This window comes from Salvelinus fontinalis, chromosome 13 (assembly GCF_029448725.1).
Source record: "Salvelinus fontinalis isolate EN_2023a chromosome 13, ASM2944872v1, whole genome shotgun sequence".
Classification (NCBI taxonomy): domain Eukaryota; kingdom Metazoa; phylum Chordata; class Actinopteri; order Salmoniformes; family Salmonidae; genus Salvelinus; species Salvelinus fontinalis.
The window spans coordinates 3580918-3603377 of NC_074677.1; the positions used below are offsets into that span (position 1 = coordinate 3580918).

The 22460-nt window shown below is 42.3% G+C and overlaps 1 protein-coding gene across 6 annotated transcripts in view; it reads right to left on the bottom strand.

Moving 5' to 3' along the window:
* Window positions 1–20557, bottom strand: part of LOC129867932 (ankyrin repeat and KH domain-containing protein 1-like) — a 44955-nt gene extending 24398 nt beyond the window's left edge. For 4 of the 6 annotated variants that reach the window (XM_055941426.1, XM_055941422.1, XM_055941424.1 and 1 more), the window contains exons 1-6: window positions 20124–20557; window positions 3732–3885; window positions 2276–2432; window positions 785–947; window positions 426–573; window positions 98–331 (exon numbers count right to left, since the gene is read on the bottom strand). In XM_055941426.1, coding sequence (XP_055797401.1) covers window positions 98–331; window positions 426–573; window positions 785–947; window positions 2276–2432; window positions 3732–3885; window positions 20124–20399 — 1132 coding nt within the window. In that variant the 5' untranslated portion in view covers window positions 20400–20557. The remainder of the gene's footprint in view (window positions 1–97; window positions 332–425; window positions 574–784; window positions 948–2275; window positions 2433–3731; window positions 3886–20123) is intronic. The other 2 variants (XM_055941427.1, XM_055941423.1) reach the window with 1 other exon arrangement.
* Between the last annotated feature and the right edge of the window lie 1903 nt (window positions 20558–22460).

Consider the following 22460-nt stretch of genomic DNA (forward strand, 5'->3'; position numbering starts at 1 on the left):
ACATAAGTGGATCACTTGAGTCACTGATTTCTGGATAAAGACCTCTGATCTCTCTGGTGCACGGGCAAAGGGCTAGGGTTCATTGTCCAGGACGTACCTTTGTAGCAGGCCAGCGTAAGGGCACTTTCCTTGAACTCGTTGGAGTGCGTGTTGATACCAGCCCCGTACTCCAGGAGCACCCGGGCCACCTCCACGTGACCCGCGCTGGCCGCCTCCATCAGAGGGGTGTGGCCGTTCTCGTTGTGGTCCTCGATGTTGGCGCCTTCCTTCAGCAGCACCTTCACCACGTCCAGGAAGCCACCCGCACACGCGTACGTCAGCGCTGTGTTACCTGACAGGAACAGAGCGTCAGTGTTTATGTAAGTAGATGTGATGGTTTCTGGTCTCGGTCACAGTACCTAGTGGTGTTTGACGTCTGTGTTTACCTGTGGAGGACTGTGCGTTGACGTCAGCCCCATGTACCAGCAGCAGTTTGACTATGTCTACGTAGCCGCCGCTGGCTGCTGCCATGAGGGCCGTGATGTCACCCTTGATCCCCCGATCTTCAACATTAGCGTGCATGGCCAGCAAGACCTGCAGGAGGACACACATCGGCGTTTTAAAACAGACAGCCAAATAACCAAAGGATCAGATTTGGCTCTGCAACATTTGGATATTCAACTAAATTTGATTACAGAACTGGATGGAAACTATGACAGAACAATGTTAGCAGTATACTGTGAGTGGCTAAAGGTCAGTGTGTGTGTGTGTGTGTGTGTGTGGGTTTTTTTTTTTTTCGTTATACCTGTGCAAGTTCATAGTACCCAGCAGAGCAGGCTAGGCAGAGCAGACTCTCTCCCTCCTCTGTGTGTTCGTTGACGCTCCTCCCCTCATCCAGCAGCTTCCTCACAGCGTTGACGTCCCCGTCCGAGCACGCCTCCGCCAAGCTACGGCTGAAAATAACCAGACTGCTACAATTACTGGGACTGTGGCTGCGCAGGACAAAGCATCGATAGGTTGGACACCGTCACTCACACTCTTAAGAAGTTTAAAACAAAAAAGGCATCATTCAGGACAGAGCAGTACATTTCATGAACAGCCTTTGACCCAATATGGCACCTTAACCGTTTCAGTAAAACAGTGATCAAGTCAGAGAACAGTAGAGACAAAGCATCTTCTATGAATCATGGGAGTTATTCAGAGCACTAGCTAGCTACCAACGGACTTTAAAAAATTCAACTACAGCCTTAAAACAAAGGCCAGGAGAAAAGACCGCTAAAGTAATGATTCATTCTGAGCGATGTCCTATCGATTCATGTTTTCAGGTGTATCAGATTGCCGGTCAAGCAGGCAGAACTTCAGCCAGTATGACGTAACATTGAGATATTAACTTCCAGTGTAGTGAGAGAGAGAGACAAGGCATGCCTTTTACATTGTGAAAACATCACACAAATCAAATACATTTTTATTGGTCGCAGACACATATTTAGCAGACGATATAGCGGGTGCAGCGAAATGCTTGTGTTCCTAGCTTCAAGATTGCAGTAATATCTAACTAAATGCTTGTGTTCCTAGCTTCAACATTGCAGTAATAAAGCGTCAGATTTCAATACTGGCCGATGTCATAACGCAGGAGGTCGTAATCTCGAGAAAATGAGCCATTGATCATATTTGTGCAATATTACTACCTCCAGAAATGTGTAATTTAACAGCGGGCCTATCACACCTCCCCTATTTGTCTGCTCTTCAGTCCAGGGTGCGTTGCATGGTACCGTTGCAAATATCAGACTCCACTCTGCAGGTTGCACATTGTGAGATTGTAGACTCCTAAATTGATAGCTGTAAAATTGCCTAAACAAACTGTACTAACTAGTGTAGCTACTTCACATGCTGTTATTGACTTTGCTATTATTGTGTGTAATTATGTTTGCTAACTAGCTACCTAGCTAGCCCAGAGAGACCATTGCATTACGGGTTTTGGAGTCGACTTGAACAACAGATTGCCACAACTATTTTCACACGTTGCTACCAACATTATTAAAACGACAAAATTAAACATTTGGTTCACAAAAATATTGTTCTCACAGTGTTAAATAACACTTTAAATGATAGGAATAAGATTTTTCCCCCTTTAAAAATTCTCAACTAAGGAATTGTCAGATGTTCAAGCTAACTTAAAGAAAGCACAACATGTCAAAAGGAAACATATGGCCTAGACAAGACTGGTGTGAGGGAGGATCCCTGAATATGGTGTAGTGCACCTGCGGTGGATGTTTAGACTAGAGGAGATACATACTTGTCTGCCTGGCTGGCGTTGAGTGTGTTTTCGGCCCTCATGCGTGTGAGAGCGGCGGCGGCCTCGTCCAGCGCACAGCTCACGGACGACGTCAAGCGGCGTAGCACCTCTGGATCTGCGAAGGCTTTACCATCGGTAGTGGACAGTTTACCAATACCTTCAGAGGATCCAGGGTCAGGCACACAGCAGCATACAACACACACAATTAAACTATGCAACAGGTGTAAAGAGAACACAAACACATTGTCTGTATTATCAAGTGGTGAACACAGCGTTGAGGAAACATATCATAGGGGGGGGAACCGGATCACATGACTGAGTAAGTGTGCATAATAACTGAATTAATGGAAGAGAATCTGATGATCAGACAACATTGGAGCTTACGAACAGAAGCACAAGTCCATATTACTTACAGTATGCAAAAACCACTACATGCGCCACATGATTGGTTACACAGATGTTAAAATGTGCACACACACAATCACAGAGACAACGATAGATGGAAGGCAGACATGTACAGAAGCAGAGTGTACTAAAGGTCAGTGTTGAGTCATGATGGAAGCTGTTGCTGCTCTATCGAAATCCATTGTTCATGTTAATCTTCCCCGTGGTGCCCCCCGCGAGCCTAGCTACCTACTATCTCATGTGCTGAGCTAGCCTGTACCAACTCCCCATACACTGACTGACTGGCTGGGACATGGCTAACATGCTGCATGTCTACCTGCTGCACACCACACCATCCATCGGTTCATGCGCATCAAATTAGACGCACAGACTTCTTTCATTGTTTCAGAAAGCTTTTTCGTTTCTCTAAAGAGGCAGCAGCGAGGCACTAACTATACAGACCAAGGCTAAGTGCTTTGATGGGCTGGTTCTGCTTAGCTCAACAGAGGCCTGAGCGAGAGTTGTAGCCGGTTTGATAATTGCCTCGCAACACTTAGCCTATGAGCACCCTGCAGTCAAATTTACTGATCACTGTAATTGATCAGTATTACAGCAGGGTAAACGCAGGCTGCAGTGCAGCAGGGTAAACGCAGGCTGCAGTGCAGCAGGGATTTGAACATCTATTTTGAGCACTTGTGTTTGTTATGCAGGTATTTCTCTCTGGCAATGTGCCATCTCTACACACCTACAGGGTCATGTCCCAGCACAGTGGTAGGAACAGAAACACCAGACACAGGCCTGCCAACATCAGAAAGTATGTAAGTACAAACTAAATTGTAGGGCTTAATTAAGCATTGATAATAAATTGGGCGGAGTTTCAAGCAGGTTTCAACGTTCAAAGTCCAAAAAGAGCAGCAGTCCTATTTGATTAAGAGAACAGGACTGAAGCAGCCTTAACATGTAACATCTTCGTAATTTAACGTGATCAAAACAGGGGCATTCAAAATAAATAAATAACATTTAAAATAAAGTAACAGGTGAAGGGTTCACTGCATGGTGCTACGATACGTACCGGCTGCTTCCAGCAGAGCCTCCAATCTGGCTTGTGTTTCTGGGTCCACTGTTCTGAGATCAGCTCCGTCGGCAGCGCTGGACAGGAGCAGCTCTGACGCCGTCTTTAGCATGGGGTTGTCCAGGTCTTCCTGGTCTAATATGAAGGACTCCACCTAGAGACAAGGAGAAAGACGAGAGAAAGTTAGGAAGCATGCTGATGTTTATTTTGCTCAAGATAGTTGCTGGGAGAAACCCATCGCCTTAAGGAGTTATTGTAACAATATTTATTTTAAAAACAGATGTTTTTTAAACTATATCAGCTTATAGGAACCACTATTGTTCTCATTATACAACGGGTGAGTCTAATCCCGAATGCTGATTGGTTAAAACCTCATTCCAGCCGGTGCCTATTCCACAAGTAACCACCAGCTAAATATGACGTTAAAAAGCCTATTTACTCTGTTCCATCTGACTGCACTATCCACTGTCTCATCAGCCCAGCCAGGCAATTTATAAACTTAATCTCCACTTTCAAAACGCATCTAGAAGTTCTCACATGTCTTTTAGACTGACATATAGTTTAACAGCAGAGATTTGTATAAACCTTGCTGTCTGTCTCTCCGACATTTGCACAAAAAAAAAATCAATATTCAAATTCGATCGCCAGCTGTCGCATAGTAATGAAAGTAAAGGCAGCTTTTCTCAGCCAGTCGAAATCAAGAATCAGCATAATTTTTATGGATATACAGTGCCTTGCAAAAGTATTCATCCCCCTTGGCGTTGTTGATATTTTGATGCATTACAACCTGTAATTTAAATAGATTTGGATTTCATGTAATGGACATACACAAAATTGTCCAAATTGGTGAAGTGAAAAGAATTCAACAACAAAACAAAAACGGAGAAGTGGTGCGTGAATATGTATTCACTCCCTTTGCTATGAAGCCCCTAAATAAGATCTGGTACAACCAATTACCTTCAGAAGTCACATAATTAGTTAAATAAAATCGGCCCGTGTGCATTCGAAGTGTCATATGATCTCGGTATATACACTGCTCAAAAAAATAAAGGGAACACTTAAACAACACAATGTAACTCCAAGTCAATCACACTTCTGTGAAATCAAACTGTCCACTTAGGAAGCAACACTGATTGACAATAAATTTCACATGCTGTTGTGCAAATGGGATAGACAAAAGGTGGAAATTATAGGCAATTAGCAAGACACCCCCAAAAAAGGAATGGTTCTGCAGGTGGTGACCACAGACCACTTCTCAGTTCCTATGCTTCCTGGCTGATGTTTTGGTCTCTTTTGAATGCTGGCGGTGCTTTCACTCTAGTGGTAGCATGAGACGGAGTCTACAACCCACACAAGTGGCTCAGGTAGTGCAGTTCATCCAGGATGGCACATCAATGCGAGCTGTGGCAAGAAGTTTTGCTGTGTCTGTCAGCGTAGTGTCCAGAGCAGAGGCGCTACCAGGAGACAGGCCGGTACATCAGGAGACGTGGAGGAGGCCGTAGGAGGGCAACAACCCAGCAGCAGGGCCGCTACCTCCGCCTTTGTGCAAGGAGGTGCACTGCCAGAGCCCTGCAAAATAACCTCCAGCAGGCCACAAATGTGCAGCAGAACGTTCTCCACGGCGTCTCCAGACTCTGCCACGTCTGTCACATGTGCTCATGTGCTCAGTGTGAACCTGCTTTCATCAGATTATTTCACTTATAATTCACTATATCACAACTCCAGTGGGTCAGAAGTTTACATACACTAAGTTGACTGTGCCTTTAAACAGCTTGGAAAATTCCAGAAAATGTCATGGCTTTAGAAGCTTCTGATAGGCTAATTGACATAATTTGAGTCAATTGAAGGTGTACCTGTGGATGTATTTCAAGGCCTACCTTCAAACTCAGTGCCTCTTTGCTTGACATTATAGGAAATTCAAAAGAAATCAGCCAAGACCTCAGAAAGAAAATTGTAGACCTCGACAAGTCTGGTTCATCCTTGGGAGCAATTTCCAAATGCCTGAAGGTACCACGTTCATCTGTACAAACAATAGCACGCAAGTATTAACACCATGGGACAACGCAGCCGTCATACCGCTCAGGAAGCAGACGCGTTCTGTCTCCTAGAGATTAACGTACTTTGCTGCGAAAAGTGCAAATCAATCCCAGAACAGCAGCAAAACACTGTGTGAAGATAAATGGAGGAAACAGGTACAAAAGAATCTATATCCACAGTAAAACGAATCCTATATCGACATAACCTGAAAGGCCGCTCAGCAAGGAAGAAGCCATTGCTCCAAAACCGCCATAAAAAAGACAGACTACGGTTTACAAGTGCACAAGGGGACAAAGATCATACTTTTTGGAGAAATGTTCTCTGGCCTGATGAAAAAAATAGAGCTGTTTGGCCATAATGACCACCGTTATGTTTGGAGGAAAAGGGGGGCAGTTGCAAGCCGAAGAACACCATCCCAACCGTGAAGCACGGGGGTGGCAGCATCATGTTGGGGGGGGTGCTTTGCTGCAGGAGGGACTGGTGCACTTCACAAAACAGATGGCATTATCAGTCAGGAAGTTAAAGCTTGGTCACAAATGGGTCTTCCAAATGGACAACGACCCCAAGCATAATTCCAAAGTTGTGGCAAAATGGCTTAAGGACAACAAAGTCAAGCTATTTGAGTGGCCATCACAAAGCCCTGACCTCAATCCTATAGAACATTTGTGGGCATTACTGACAAAGCGTGTGCGAGCAAGGAGGCCTACAAACCTGACTCAGTTACACCAGCTCTGTCAGGAGGAATGGGCCAAAATTCACTCAATTTATTGTGGAAACCTACCCAAAACATTTGACCCAAGTAAACAATTTAAAGGCAATGCTACCAAATACTAATTGAGTGTATGTAAACTTCTGACCCACTGGGAATGTGATGAAAGAAATAAAAGCTGAAATAAGTTACTCTACTATTATTCTGACATTTCACATTCTTAAAATAAAGTGGTGATCCTAACTGACCTAAGACAGGGAATTTGAACTAGGATTAAATGTCAGGAATTGTGAAAAACTGAGTTGAAATGTATTTGGCTAAGGTGTATGTAAACTTCCGACTTCAACTGTATACACACCTGATCTGAAAAGCCCCAGAATCTGCAACACCACTAAGCAAGGGGCACCACCAACCAAGCGGAACCATGAAGACCAAGGAGCTCTCCAAACAGGTCAGGGACAAAGTTGTGGAGAAGTACAAATCAGGGTTGGGTTATAAAAAAAAAAAATCTGAAACTTTGAACATCCCACAGAGCACCATTAAATCTATTATAAAAAAAATTGAAAGAATATGGCACCACAACAAACCTGCCAAGATAGGGCCACCCACCAAATTCACAGACCAGGCAAGGAGGGAGTTTATCCGAGAGGCAACAAAGAGACCAAAGACAACCCTGAAGGAGCTGCAAAGCTCCACAGCGGAGATTGGAGTATCTGTCCATAGGACCACTTTAAGCTGTACACTCCACAGAGCTAGGCGTAACGGAAGAGTTGTCAGAAAAAAAGCAATTGCTTAAAGAAAAAAAATAAGCAAATACATTTGGTGTTCGCCAAAAGGCATGTGGGAGACTCCCCGAAGATATGGAAGAAGGTACTCTGGTTAGAGACTAAAATTTAGCTTTTTGGCCATCAAGGAAAACGCCATGTCTGGCGCAAAACCAACACCTTTATCACCCAGAGAAAACCATCCCCACAGTGAAGCATGGTGGTGGCAGCATCATGCTGTGGGGATGTTTTTCATCAGCAGGGACTGGGAAACTGGTCAGAATTGAAGGATGATGCTAAATACAGGGAAATTCTTGAGGGAAACCTGTTTCAGTCTTTCAGAGATTTGAGAGTCGGACAGATGTTCACCTTCCAGCAGGACAATGACCCTAAGCATACTGCTAAAGCAACACTCAGGTGGTTTATGGGAAACGTTTAAATGTCTTGGAATGGCCAAGTCAAAGTCCAGACCACAATCCAATTGAGAATGACTTAGAGAATGACTTGGTATGACTTAAAGATTGCTGTACACCAGCGGAAGACATCCAACTTGAAGGAGCTGGAGCAGTTTTGCCTTGAAGAATGGGCAAAAATCCCAGTGGCTAGATGTGCCAAGCTTAAAGAGACACAACCCAAGATACTTGCAGCTGCAATTGCTGAATAGTTATGAATGCTCAAGTTTAGTTTCATTTCTTGTTTCACAATAACAATTCTTTTGCATCTTCAAAGTGGTTGGCATGTTGGGTAAATCAAATGATACAAACCCCCCAAAAATCAATTTTAATTCCAGGCTGTAAGGCAATGAAATAGGAAACATGCCAAGGGGGTGAATACTTTCACAGGCCACTGTATAGTACAAGCAAAAAGTTTGGACACACCTACTCATTCAAGTGGTTCTCTCTGTTTTTATTAATTGTCTACAATGTAGAATAATATTGAAGACATCAAAACTATGAAATAATACACACAGAATGGCGAAACCAAAAAGTGGTATAACAAATTAAATATATTTTAGATTCGTCAAAGTAGCCACCCTTTGCCTTGATGACAGCTTTGCACACGCTTGGCATTCTCTCAACCAGCTTCATGAGGTAGTAACCTGGAATGTATTTCAATTAACGTGTGCCTTGTTAAAAGTTAATTTGTGGAATTTCTTGCCTTATTAATGTGTTTGAGCTAATCAGTTGTGTTGTGACAAGGTTGTGACAGTCCATTACCTTAATCCAGATTGACTGACCTTCATGTCTAATGTCAAGAACTTTTAACGTTTCTTCAAGTGCAGTCTCAAAAACCATCAAGCGCTATGATGAAACGGGCTCTCATGAGGACCGCCACAGGAAAGGAAGACCCAGAGTTACCTCTGCTGCAGAGGTTACGTTCATTAGTTAACTGCACCTCAGATTGCAGCCCAAATAAATGCTTCAGAGTTCAAGTAACAGACACATCTCAACATCAACTGTTCAGAAGAGACTCCATGAAATCAGGCCTTCATGGTCACTACTAAAAGGACACCAATAAGAAGAGACTTGCTTGGGCAAAGAAACACGAGCAATGGACATTAGACCGGTGGAAATCTGTCCTTTGGTCTAATGAGTCCAAATTAGAGATTTTTGTTTCCAACCGCTGTGTCTTTGTGAGACGCAGAGAAGGTGAACGGATGGTTTCTGCAAGTGTGGTTCCCGTCATGCTTATTTACTATCCAGGTGAAAGCTATGATCCCTTCTTGAGGTCACTTGTGTGCCATTGAGGCTGAATGGGCAACACAAACGATTTAAGTGCCTTTGAACGGGGTATGGTAGCAGGTGACAGGTGCACCAATGTGTCAAGAACTGCAACGCTGCTTGGTTTTTCACACTCAACAGTTTGTGTGTATGAAGAATGATTTGATCACCACCCAAAAGACATCCAGAAAACTTGACAACTGTGTAAAGCATTGGACTCAACGAGGGACAGAATTGCTGTGGAATGCTTTCAACACCATGTAGAGTCCATGGCAACGAATTGAGGCTGTTCTGAGGGCAAAAGGGAAGGGTGCAACGCAATAGTAGGAAGGTGTTCCTAATGTTTTGTACACTGTACACAGGTAAAACAAGGCCTTATTTTTTGCATATTCTGACAGAGGCATGGGCAGGACCATTTTGTGACGACACATGTAGGTATAGCCTAGTAGTTGGCACGAGAGCACCAGTGACAAAGTTTTTTTTAAATCCCTAAGCTCCATCCCCTCTAGCATGTTGCCTGGAGACGGAGCTGAACAGTGCTTAGGCCCTGAGCCTTGGTTGAATTACATTAAGCGCCAAGATGAGTTGATCAGCACGTTTCCCCTACTCTCTCTGTGACCTCCATATACCTGCCTTATGGCCCACAGGGAAGGACTTCCTGCACTGGACACCGAGCAAGCTGCCTCTATCCAACCATGTGAGGGTCTACAGGGCAGAAGCGCACCAGAGTGTGCCAATACATTCCAGCCATCACCTTCGGTCAGCATCCAGGGACAGAGCGGTGTGTTGGATCACGGGAATAGCAGTAGACAAGGCCGTTCATGAAGCAAAATCTGTTTACTAACACGGACATACCCAACCGTACAATATCCTACAATGTTCTTTACAGACTGGACGACTAACAACTCGAAAGCTGATATCAGCAAGCGTCACCGGCGCAAGTGGACCTGAGGCTCTGCCAAAAGAACTGACCCGATGACTGAGTCGGAGGAGGGTGTGGTCAGCAACTCTCCATTTTCATTTTTCTTTCTGAGAGAAAGAGAGAAGAAAAAAAAGACTGCGGTGAATGTAATTGAAACCATACCCGGGGTATTTCTCTGTGCCGAGCGGATTGGCTGGAAATGTTGTGCTCTGTCCTCCAGCTGAGGGGAGCGTCTGTCGTCTCGGGGGTGTGTCTTTTACCCCTACCTAAAGTGCATTCGGAAAGTATTCAGACCCTTTGACTTTTTTCCACATTTTGTTAAGTTAGACTTATTCTAAAATGGATAAATTCGTTTTTCCCCCCATCAATCTACACACAACACCCCATAAAGACAAAGGTATTAAATGTACCAAATGTATTAAAAATAAAACTGAAATAACACAAACATAAGTATTCACATTTACATATATATTCTTCGAAGTAGCCACCCTTGGCATTGATGACAGCTTTGCACAATTGGAATTCTCTCAACCAGCTTCATGAGGAATGCTTTTCCAACAGTCTTGAAGGAGTTCCCACATATGCTGAGCACTCATTTGCTGCTTTTCCTTCACTCTGCGGTCTAACTCATCCCAAACCATCTCAATTGGGTTGAGCTCGGGTGATTGTGGAAGCCAGGTCATCTGATGCAGCACTCCATCACTCTCCTTCTTGGTCAAATAGCCCTTACACAGCCTGGAGGTGTGTTGGGTCATTGACCTGTTTAAAAACAACTGATAGTCCCACTAAGCGCAAACCAGATGGGATGGCGTATCGCTGCAGAATGATGTGGTAGCCATGCTGGTTAAGTGTGCCTTGAATTCTAAGTAAGTCAGTGTCAGCAGCAAAGTACCCCCACACCACTTCCTCGATGCTTCACAGTGGGAACCACACATGGGGAGATCATCCGTTCACCTACTCTGCATCTCACAAAGACACGGTGGTTGGAAACAAATCTCTAATTTGGACTCATCAGACCAAAGGACAGATTTCCACCGGTCTAATGTCCATTGCTCGTGTTTTGGCCCAAGCAAGTCTCTTCTTCTTATTGGTGTCCTTTTAGTAGTGGTTTCTTTGCAGCAATTTGAACAAGAAGGCCTGATTTCACGCAGTCTCCTCTGAACAGTTGATGTTGAGATGTCTGTTACTTGAACTCTGAAGCATATATTTGGGCTGCAATTTCTGAGGCGCAGTTAACTCTGCCGCAGAGGATACGTTCATTAGTTAATTCTGGGTCTTACTTTCCTGTGGCGGTCCTCATGAGAGCCAGTTTCATCAATGCACTTGATGGTTTTTGAGACTGCACTTGAAGAAATGTTAAAAGTTTTTGACATTTTCCAGATTAAGACATGAAGGTCAGTCAAAGTAATGGACTGTCACTTCTCTTTGCTTATGTGAGCTGTTCTTGCCATAATATGGACTTGGTCTTTTACCAAATAGGGCTATCTTCTGTATACCATCCCTACCTTGTCACAACACAACTGATTGGCTCAAACGCATTAAAGAGGAAAGAAATTCCACAAACTTTTAACAAGGCACACCTGTTATTTGAAATGCTTTCCAGGTGATTACCTCATGAAGCTGGTTGAGAGAATGCCATGTGTGAAAAGCTGTCAAGGCAAAGGGTGGCTTAGACGAATCTCAAATATTATTTTGATTTGTTTCACACTTTTTTGCTTACTACATGATTCCATGTGTTATTTCATAGTTTATGTATTCAGTATCATTCTACAATGTAGAAAATACTACAAATAAAGAAATTGTCAGGGTTTACCTAGGGGTCATGATTGGTTTGATTGGTTTACAATGGTTTGATGTATTAGAATAATTGATTATGCTTATGTTATATTAATAGCAGGGGAGGGGTTATAAGACCACTCCCTCCTTACATTTATAGGGTCCTAGACTACAGATTCACTTTTTAAGGCTAGGGGGCAATATTTGGGAGTTTGGATGACTGAAGTGCCCAAAGTAAACTGCCTGTTACTCAGGCCCAGAAGCTAGGATATGCATATACATGGCAGTATTGGATAGAAAACACTCTAAAGTTTTTAAAACTGTTAAAATAAATGTCTGTGAGTATAACAGAACTGATTGGGCAGGCGAAACCAGAGGACAATCCATCCAGGAAAAATATTTTTTGAGGTCATTGGACTTTAATGCTTTTCTATGGGAAAGTCAAATAATTAGGACCCAGATTGCAGTTCCTATGGCTTCCACTAGATGTCAGTCTTTTTTATTTTATTTTTTTTATTTTTTTATTACCTTTATTTAACTAGGCAAGTCAGTTAAGAACAAATTCTTATTTTCAATGACGGCCTAGGAACAGTGGGTTAACTGCCTGTTCAGGGGCAGAACGACAGATTTGTACCTTGTCAGCTCGGGGATTTGAACTTGCAACCTTCCGGTTACTAGTCCGACGCTCTAACCACTAGGCTACGCTACAAACATAGAATTTCAGTGTTATAAAAGCTAGGCAATAAATGTCCCCTCCCCAAAGCATGAAATTGTTTCATGCTTGTTTTGTTTTTTTAAATGAAGAAGTACTCGTATTCTTTCGAAGTATCCCTCAGAGGGACTCTAGTCTTTTGGCACGCGTGAATGAGTGCACGCTCCTCAATTTTTCTCTGGTATTGAACACAGTTCATTCTGTCTTAAATTTGATCGATTACTTACATATTAGAGTACTTGAGGTTGGATTAGAAACGTTGTTTGAATAGTTTTGACAAAGTTTACAGGTAACTTTTTAGATTCCTTTGTAGGCCTGTTTGGCGAGTTGGAACAGGTGGATTTCTGAATCAAACGCGCCAAATAAACTGACATTTTTGGGATATAAAGAAGGACTTTATCGAACAAAACGACCATTCATTGTGTAACTGGGACCATTTGGACTGCAAAAAGATGAAGATCTTCAAAGGTAAGAGATTTATTTTATCGCTATTTCTGACTTTCGTTGTGCCTTTGCTTGGTTGGAAAATGTTTGTGGTGCGCTCTGGTGAGGGATCGCACTTGGTTATTTATCTCCGGGAAAGAAAATACTATTTTCCGTCTTAAAACGTTATCGTTTATTTACATATTAGGGCACTTGATTGATTAGGAATGTTAATTGACTTGTTTGGACGAAGTATATTGGTAACGTTTGGGGTTCATTTTGTATGCATTTTAAACGAGCGGAAACCGGTAGATTATTGAATGAAGCGCGCCAACTAAACTGACTTTGGGGATATGAAGAAGGACTTTATCGAACAAAATGACCATTCATTGTGTAACTGGGACCCTTTGTATTGCAAAAAGATGAAGATCTTCAAAGGTAAGTGATTTATTTTATCGCTATTTTTGAGTTGTGACACCTGTGCAGGTTATCAATTCATGTTGAATTCATGCAGGAAGTGGGTGAGGCGCTGTCCTCAGATGATCAAATGCTATGCTTTCGCCGTAAAGCCCATTGTAAATCGGACAAAGCTGTTCAATTACCGAGATTCTAAGCTAAAGAATGGTGTATAACACTTGTATTTTTATGAATTTTTAATATTACTACTTTTGTTTTTTGAATTTTGCACTCAGTAATTTCACTGGATGTTGTCGAGGTGGGACGCTAGCGTCCCAATGATCCGAAAGAAGTTAACATTATATATACAGTATATTCATTATATAGTTTTAGAATTGTTCAGTTGTTTGCTCTTTTTCTCTCTCTCTTATAAAGAAGACCCCTCTTAGAGATGTGTGACTGAGACAGAACTCCGCAGGGGAGTGTGGGAGATGAGACTACTCAGACATTCCACAATAAATCAACTTTGGGGAGGGGACATTTATTGCCTAGCTTTTATAACACTGAAATTCTATGTTTGTATAGCTATGGACGCAAGATTTTGTTCTCAGGAGTATAAAGGTAATGACCTAGTCAGTGACATCACTAAGGCGGGACTTCAGTTTAATAACACAACTTGAGCCCTTTTGTTTGATGCAGAACTTATTCAGAAACATGCGTGCTATGTTCCTGTTTGTCAACTTCTGTCTGCAATTGCATTACTAAAAGTTTTTGAATTATTTAATTAAAGATAGTCATAATGCTAATTTCACCAATGAACCAATGATTGACAAGGACGGACGTAAGGAGCGAACCCTAACAAAACCATGGAATGAGTAGGTGTGTCCAAACTTGACTGGTACTGTATATATTTACATATTGGAAATACTGCAGACAATTGCATTGATGGAAGATACAATCTGTGCTATTAAAGCTGATCTACCCCACCCCCCCCAATAAATAAAAAAAACTCAGTACTTTGTTGAAGCACCTTTGGCAGAGATTACACACTCAAGTCTTCTTGGGTATGACGCTACAAGCTTGACAACTATATTTGGGGAGTTTCTCCCATTCTTCTCTGCAGATCCTCTCAAGCTTTGTCAGGTTGGAAGGGGAGCGTTGCTGCACAGATATTTTCAGGTCTCTCCAGAGATGTTCGATCGGGTTCAAGTCCGGGTTCCTGCTGGACCACTCAAAGACATTCAGAGACTTGTCCAGAAGCCACTCCTGCGTTATCTTGGCTGTGTGCTTAGGGTCGTTGTCCTGTTGGAAGGTGATCCTTCACCCCAGTCGGAGGTCCTGAGTGCTGTGGAGCAGGTTTTTAACTCAAGGATCTCTGTACTTTGCTCCATTCATCTTTCCTTCGATCCAGACTAGACTCTCAGTCCCTGCCACTGAAAAACATCCCCACAGCATAATGCTGCCACCACCATGCTTCACTGTAGAGATGGTGCCAGGTTTTCTCCAGACGTGACACTTGACATTCAGGCCAAGGAGTTCAATCTGGTTTCATCAGACCAGAGAGTCTTGTTTCTCATAGTCAGAGTCATTTGGGTACCTTTTTTCAAACTCCAAGAGGCTGTCATGTGCCTTTTACTGAGAAGTGGCATTCGTCTGGCCACTCTACCATAAAGGCCTGATTGGAGAGCCCAGCAGAGATGGCTGTCCTTCTGGAAGGTTCTGCCATCTCCACAGAGGAACTCTGGAGCTCTGTCAGAGTGACCATCAGGTTCTTGGTCATCTCCCTGACCAAGGCCCTTCTCCCCGATTGCTCAGTTTGGCCGGGCAGCCAGCTCTAGGAAGAGTTTACGGTTCCAAATAGCTTCCATTTAAGAATGGAGGCCACTGTATTCTTGGGGACAATCAATGCTGCAGAAATGTTTTGGTACCCTTCCCCAGATCTGTGCCGACACAATCCTGTCTTAGACCTCTATGGACAATTCCGTCGACCTCATGGCTTGGTTTTTGCTCTGACATGCACTGTCAACTGTGGGACCTTATATAGACGGGCGTGTGCCTTTCAAAATAATGTCCAATCAATTGAATTTGCCACAGGTGGACTCCAACCAAGTTGTAGAAACATCAAGGACTATAAATGGAAACAGAATGCACCTGAGCTCAATTTTCAGTCTCATAGCAAAGAGTCTGAATACTTATGTAAATAAAAGGTATGTTTTTTTTTGTGTTTTTTTTTAATACATTTGCAAACATTTCTAAACCTGTTTTTGCTTTGTCATTATGGGGTATTGTGTGTAGATTGATTATATAAAAAAATGTTCTATCCATTTTAGAATAAGGCTGTAACATAACAAAATATGGAAAAAGGGGTCTGAATACTTTCCGAATGCCGTGTATGTATGTACATATCTACCTCAATTACCTCGTACCCCTGCACCGACTCAGTAGTCCCTGTATATATCAATTTTACTCTTTATTGACTATTTATTCCTCGTGTCAAGATTTCTATTTAAAAATATATATATCTTTACATCTGCATTGTTGGAAAATGACATTTCACTGTTAGTCTAGACCTGTTGTTTACGAAGCATTTGACAAATACAATTTTATTTGTGCGTACGTCTCAGGGTGTGTCTGACCAAGAGGCCACATAAACAAGTAACTGATTACCTCATCCACGCATCTGTCTATGTACGTGTGTGTGTGAGACAGACCATGATGCAGGGCGGGACGGAGAAAGAGATGGAGCCTGTAAATGATCTTACGTCCTACATTACACTTAGGCGGGTAATGCAAGTGAGGGCGGAAACTAAATCATAGAATGCTTTATTAAAACAGATCTATAGATTATTAATAATTGTCATGAAACATGACATCATTGCTCCCTACAAACTAGCTAGTTTTTGGTCAAATCCCACTTCTGCCAAAATGTCCTACACTTCTGAGACCTCTCAGCTGGAGCACAATGAGGAAAATAAAAATGACATTCCACCACTAAAGTGACTTTTCATTCCTTATCTTGTTAGCTAAGATTGTTAGTTACAATATTTAAGAATATATTCTCACTAAGGTCAATCAAGCATCTATCATCATGTCACCAGAATAAGACCCTCAATATTTATTGGAAAGGAGCACCAAGCTCATCACTGTGTACTTTTACCATCCTGTGAAGTTCATCATTAGCCTATAAAACTGCATGGTTTCCCCAAGTCGTAGTGGAAGAACCACACACCACATTATCGTGTGACTCCCAAGTTTATTTTGATATGATGGTAATTATATAAAACATTTGCGCATGAGGGCGTTTCAACCGCCATTCCTCGCATAATTTTACTGACACAAAAACATCCCACCATGTCAAACGAACAGCATTTATAAAATTGTACCGAAACTTCCTGTTTCCATCACAGTGGCCGTGATTTTCTCTCTCCATACCGTATGACTTTACTCGCAGAAGGAAAGTGGATAGAAACGTGGTTACTTGCACACAATCATGCTATTTGGTACACTATTTTGCGCTACAATTACCCGGTACTTATGAAACGGATGTGAAATGGCTAGCTAGTTAGCGGGTACGCGCTAGTAGCGTTTCAATCAGTTACGTCACTTGCTCTGAAACCTAGAAGTAGTGTTGCACCTTGCTCTGCAAGGGCCGTGGCTTTGTGGAGCGATGGGTAACGATGCTTCGTGGGTGACTGTTGTTGATGTGTGCAGAGGGTCCCTGGTTCGCGCCCGTGTCGGGGCGAGGGGACGGTTTAAAGTTATACTGTTACACTTACTTATGCCATCTTATCTCTGATTTGCCCCCATGTGAACCTCACAACAAAGAAAAGATAAACTAGTACAGTACACTGTGACAAGACATTACCTGCAAGTCAAAGTCCACAAAAACACACACATAAATAACAATGAGGTGAAGACTTAGGGCAGAAATAACTTCTGTTGTACATGGCACCGGTAATTAAGTATCTTCTGTCCAGTAGTCGACCCCTGACCCTCAGCCACACGGTCACAGTACTGAGCTGCTACAGTATTTAAAACCTTCAATGGAAATATGTTTGCCTAATAGATTCACAGGGAATTAAAGACTAAAACATCCTGTGGTCAAGGGGCCTTGAATAATCCCAGTCAATCTGCCATTACTCCAACACAAACAGGGAAGGAAGCCCTCAGTGGCACTGTATCATGAGCGTTTTCTTACTATTAATTATTTTGACATAGAAATCTGTATAGTTGGGTTACTAATAAAGCGGCATGTTGTCTATAGTGCATTTGACCAAAAATCATTATCAAATCACTAACCTAATTCATGCAACATGCCGTAGTGCAAGAGAATGTGATCACCGGTATTAAAGTATAAAACAAAATGAATAGCACATGGCCAGCTGTGAGATAAGCCAGAATTTGCAAAACCCACTACATCTGTGTGTAAAACCATCACTAGCAGCACAGTAGACCCCTCTTGGACATTGGAACATTTTAACTGTTACCTAAATGTTGTACAGCTTTGTACTTACAAAACATGCTGTGGTAAAATCTACAGATCAATACCAATGTCAAGTTAGGTCGATCTCCATCTCTGAAAGAGGAAGTGACAGTTGGATCATTGTGAAGTGGAACCCCAGACTTCTGGCTCACCAGCCTGGCATTCGCCAAGTCTCATTCACACGACTACAGCAATCATGGCTGATTCTCCCCACATGGTAGTCATTTAGCAGACGCACTTATCCAGAGCGACTTACAGGAGCAATTAGGGTTAAGTGCCTTGCTCAGACAGATTTTTCAACTAGTCGTCTCGAGGATTCGAACCAGCAACCTTTCTGTTACTGGCCCAGCGCTTCTAACCGCTAGGCTCACCTGCAGCCGACAACACCCTGACCAACTTTACAACAACCACCAGGAGCTGTGCATGTTACACATACTCTTCCTGTTGTTCTGTTGAGAATATTCTGGAATTAACATCACATCTCAAAAGCATAGCACACATACATTCTGAGTTGTGTGAAACCCTATAAGCAACTGTACGAATGCATTCTTTTGAATAAAAAAATATATATTAAGGGGCAGGACGATACCAGTATCGCGATACTCGTTAGTATCGTAGCAATGAAACAAAATGGATGTAACTTCTTTATGAAAACAGCCCTAATGTTGAAAACAAACATTATGCTGTCATCCAGAGTCAGATTTATTTTCCAAGCTATAGCAACCAATATTTCACATGCAGCAGGCTTTTAAAGGACCTAAGAGTTTGGGCTGCTTCGTGTTTTCATTTTTTGTCATGGAAAAAGCATTGCTTTGTCACAGCCCTAATACACAGCTTGTGTTGCAGCCAGGGCCTTTAAATGGCTGCCTGATCTAAGAATGCAGACTAATGGTGAGTCTACCTGGGAAAAGTGCTAGTAACTATACCCCACTGACCCCTCCCCCTCTATTACACCCCTAAATTCAAACCAAAATACCAACAACCCAAGGGGAGGAAGTGGCACCCGTTATGAGCTATGCAAGGCAACAGACACCCTTGTCCTGCAGACTGAAAGGGGAGGAATCCTACATAGCTCTGGGAAACAGGAACCTCTGTCAGTGTGTGTGTTTTTTTTATTTTATGTGCATTACGATGAAGTGTGTGTGTGTCTACACTGTTCTGACATCACCTATTTTCATAGGTGACATCAATTAAATCGTTAGGATCCCTCTAATTAACAGATTAATGAAAAAATGTATTTCTCAAACATTTGTGACCAAAAGTCGACTAACTTAAATACCAAATAGAGGAAAAAGAAAAATGAGAAAATTGTGTAAAAATATTTGAATTTCCTTGAGGTGAGTGTGAGAACACACAGAGGAACCAGATGGTAGAGGCACATCATCCTATTCCAACACTCTCTTCAAACTGGTCAGGCACTCCTTCAGAGACTGAGAGTAGCCAATTACAGTGTACAGATAAGACTCTGGCAAAGTGAAAAGGGGGAAATAAGTGTATACAAATACAAAATATTCCGGCAATTTATTTTTGCTCATCACATGAACAGGTACCCATTCCAATGTGATTCAAAGTGTGAGTGTGTCTTACCTGAACATTACTTTACCCTACATATGAGATTAGTCATTTTAGAATAGGTAGAGGAAATAACTAGCTCACTCTGAAATGTCACGTTTGATTTGATCACTGGGGCATTTCTAAACCCTTGCTGAATTATGTTACATCACCACTCCAGTAAGCATCTTGACTGACAGCTCGGCATCATGCTTCTCAACAAACATCACATAGTAGGCCTAATATGTTGTGTTTGGAAAGTGTGCCATCAACCCTGGCGAAGTAATATAGAAATTCATAAAAACTGCATGTCAAGTTAAGAGAACTTGTAACTAATTAGCTTGCTATTCAAAGACGAGGGCGAATGTGCCTAGCCAGCTGGCTAGTTAAGCAACGTTAGAGACAAATAGACAACTGGGTTGACAATGAATAAGTGAATGCATGATTGAATACCAGTTACCATATCTGACACTTAACATGTCTTCACCTTGTTACCTGTTCAAAACAACTGACCAGTTTGTCCTATAAGAGGCTAACAAACGTGTGGTTAACACTAACTAGCTAGCTACACTTACTACCTAGCTAAATTTCACTAGCAAGCTAACTTTAGCAGTTGATGGCGCCGTGTGTGCTACTACTACGTCAGGCCTAAATCGAAGCCCTCCGCCAAAATACTGCTCATAATATGACAAATAGCAGAACATGTTACTAGCTTGCTAGCCACACGACTACAAACTATCCGCCAAAATACAAGACACCTGACTGATATTATTTTTGTTGATATAAGAAAGTAATGAGGTTTCATGATATCGTCGAAAGAGAAGGGATTAGGCAACGTTAACTAAGATGAATCTTAACCAGTTTCGCTGGGTTAGTTTAGCTAGCATGAGTTGCTTACCTCAGATACCTCATCATCGTCGCTGGCAGATCCAGGGCCGGAGGAAAGCACTGCGGCCGCTGCGAGCTGGAAATCAAGCCGGTCAGCTGCAGGCCCACCAGCCTCGCCAAACAAGCGGACTTTCTTTCCACCAACACCAATCCCTAAACCCCCGAGTCCGGCTCCTGGTGTGGCTCCAACTCCCATTCCTACGGCAGGGGAGCGCGGAGTCACAGAGTCAATCTCGTCCTCGAAGCCGTCTGTCAGCATTGCCGTCCCGGCTACTGCATCCTGCATACTTTCCTTATTATTTTGTATTCTAATAGACGCAATATTGTCTTAAACTTTCTTTGAGGTTGTTAGTAATTATGTTTATACTTCAGAAAAATCCTGAAGCGAGAAGAGCGTCTCTTTCCTCCAAGCCATTAACTTTCTAACAACCGAACGTACTTAGCTATAGTTCGCTCTTAGCCCGCCTCTATTCAGAATCCATGCACATAATTGGTCAGGAAAATACAATACCAACATATCGTTGGCTAGAAAAGATGCTAATCAGAGGAAAGCACGCGACGTCAAGGTAGGTTTACGAGAACAAATTGAAGCGGAATATTTGGAAGATGATTGGACACTTGCACGTCTGTCACAAAAAGTGCCACCTCCGTGACACGCCTATCCTTGCAAATATGAATAATGTATTGTAGCGTTATCAAATTTTGAAATCCTTAATAGAAACAATACGACACTTCCGTTTTGGTACAAAGCTGAGGTATCAAATCGAATTGTATTTATCACACACACGTGTTTAGCAGATATTGCGGGTGTAGTGAGAAAAGCTTGTGTTTCTAGCTCCGACAGTGCAGTAATATAACAGTTTCACAACGTATACCCAAAATACACGTAAATCTAAGTAAGGAGTAAGGGGTGAGGCTGGATAAATGTAACCACTTTCACATTCATAGACAGGTATGGATGCAAAGACCGATCATCCATGATATCAACATAGTTTATACCATGTTTTGAGGCCATAGTGTTTTTAAATTGTTTAAACATTGGGAGTAAAACATGTTGGGTTATGATGGGGTATGACAGCTGAACTAAGCTCATCAGGAATTTATAAATAATATTTTTCAAAAATCAATGGGGTATATATCATTAATTTATAAGTCCAAAAATATATTTAGCAACTTAAGATTCAAGCTAGATCTTTGCCAAGATTTTTCAGGGGTACATAAACAATGCAACAGTAAGAGGCCACTTCTTTCCATTTTCATGTCAGTCTCTGTCTATAAATATACAAAATGTCAACTATATATCAACTCAATCTCTCAGAGCCATGCCACTTTTATTAGACCATAAAACCCTTTCCAAAAGCCACTGATGAGGTTGGTATATGGGACGAGGAATTTCCTTATTTTTTTTTATTCAACCAGGTAGGCCAGCTGAGAACAAGTTCTCATTTACAACTGTGACCTGGCCAAGATAAAGCAAAGCAGTGCGACAAAAACAACACAGTTAAACATAAACAAACGTACACAATAGAAAAATCGATGTACAGTGTGTGCAAATGTAGAAGATTAGGGAGGTAAGGCAATAAATTGGTCATACAAGCTAAATAATTACAAATTAGCATTAACACTGGAGTAATAGATGTGCAGATGATGAAGTGCAAGAAGTGATACTGGGGTGCAAAATAGCAAGAAGATAAATACCAATATGGGGATGAGGTAGTTGGGTGTGCTATTTACAGATTGGCTGTGTACAGGTACAGTGATCGGTAAGCTGCTCAGACAGCTGATGCTTAAAGTTAGAGAGGGAGATAAGTCTCCAGCTTCAGTGATTTTTGCAATTTGTTCCAGTTATTGGCAGCAGAGAACTGGAAGGAAAGGCGGCCAAAATAAGTGTTGGCTTTGGGGATATCCAGTGAAATATACCTGCTGGAGCAAATGCTACGGGTGGGTGTTGCTATGGTGACCAGTGAGCTGAGATAAGGCGGAGCTTTACCTAACAAAGAGTTACAGATGACCTGGAGCAAGTGGGTTTGGCGACAAATGTGTAGCGAGGGCCAGCCAACAAGAGCATACAGGTCGCAGTGGTGGGTAGTATATGGAGCATTGGTGACAAAACGGATGGCACTGTGATAGACTACATCCAGTTTGCTGAGTAGTGTTGGAAGCCATTTTGTAAATTACATCGCCGAAGTCAAGGATTGGTTGGATAGTTCGTTTTACGAGGGTATGTTTGGCAGCATGAGTGAAGGAGGCTTTGTTGCGAAATAGGAAGCCAATTCTAGATTTAATTTTGGATTGGAGATGCTTAATGTGAGTCTGTAAGGACAGTTTATAGTCTAACCAGACACCT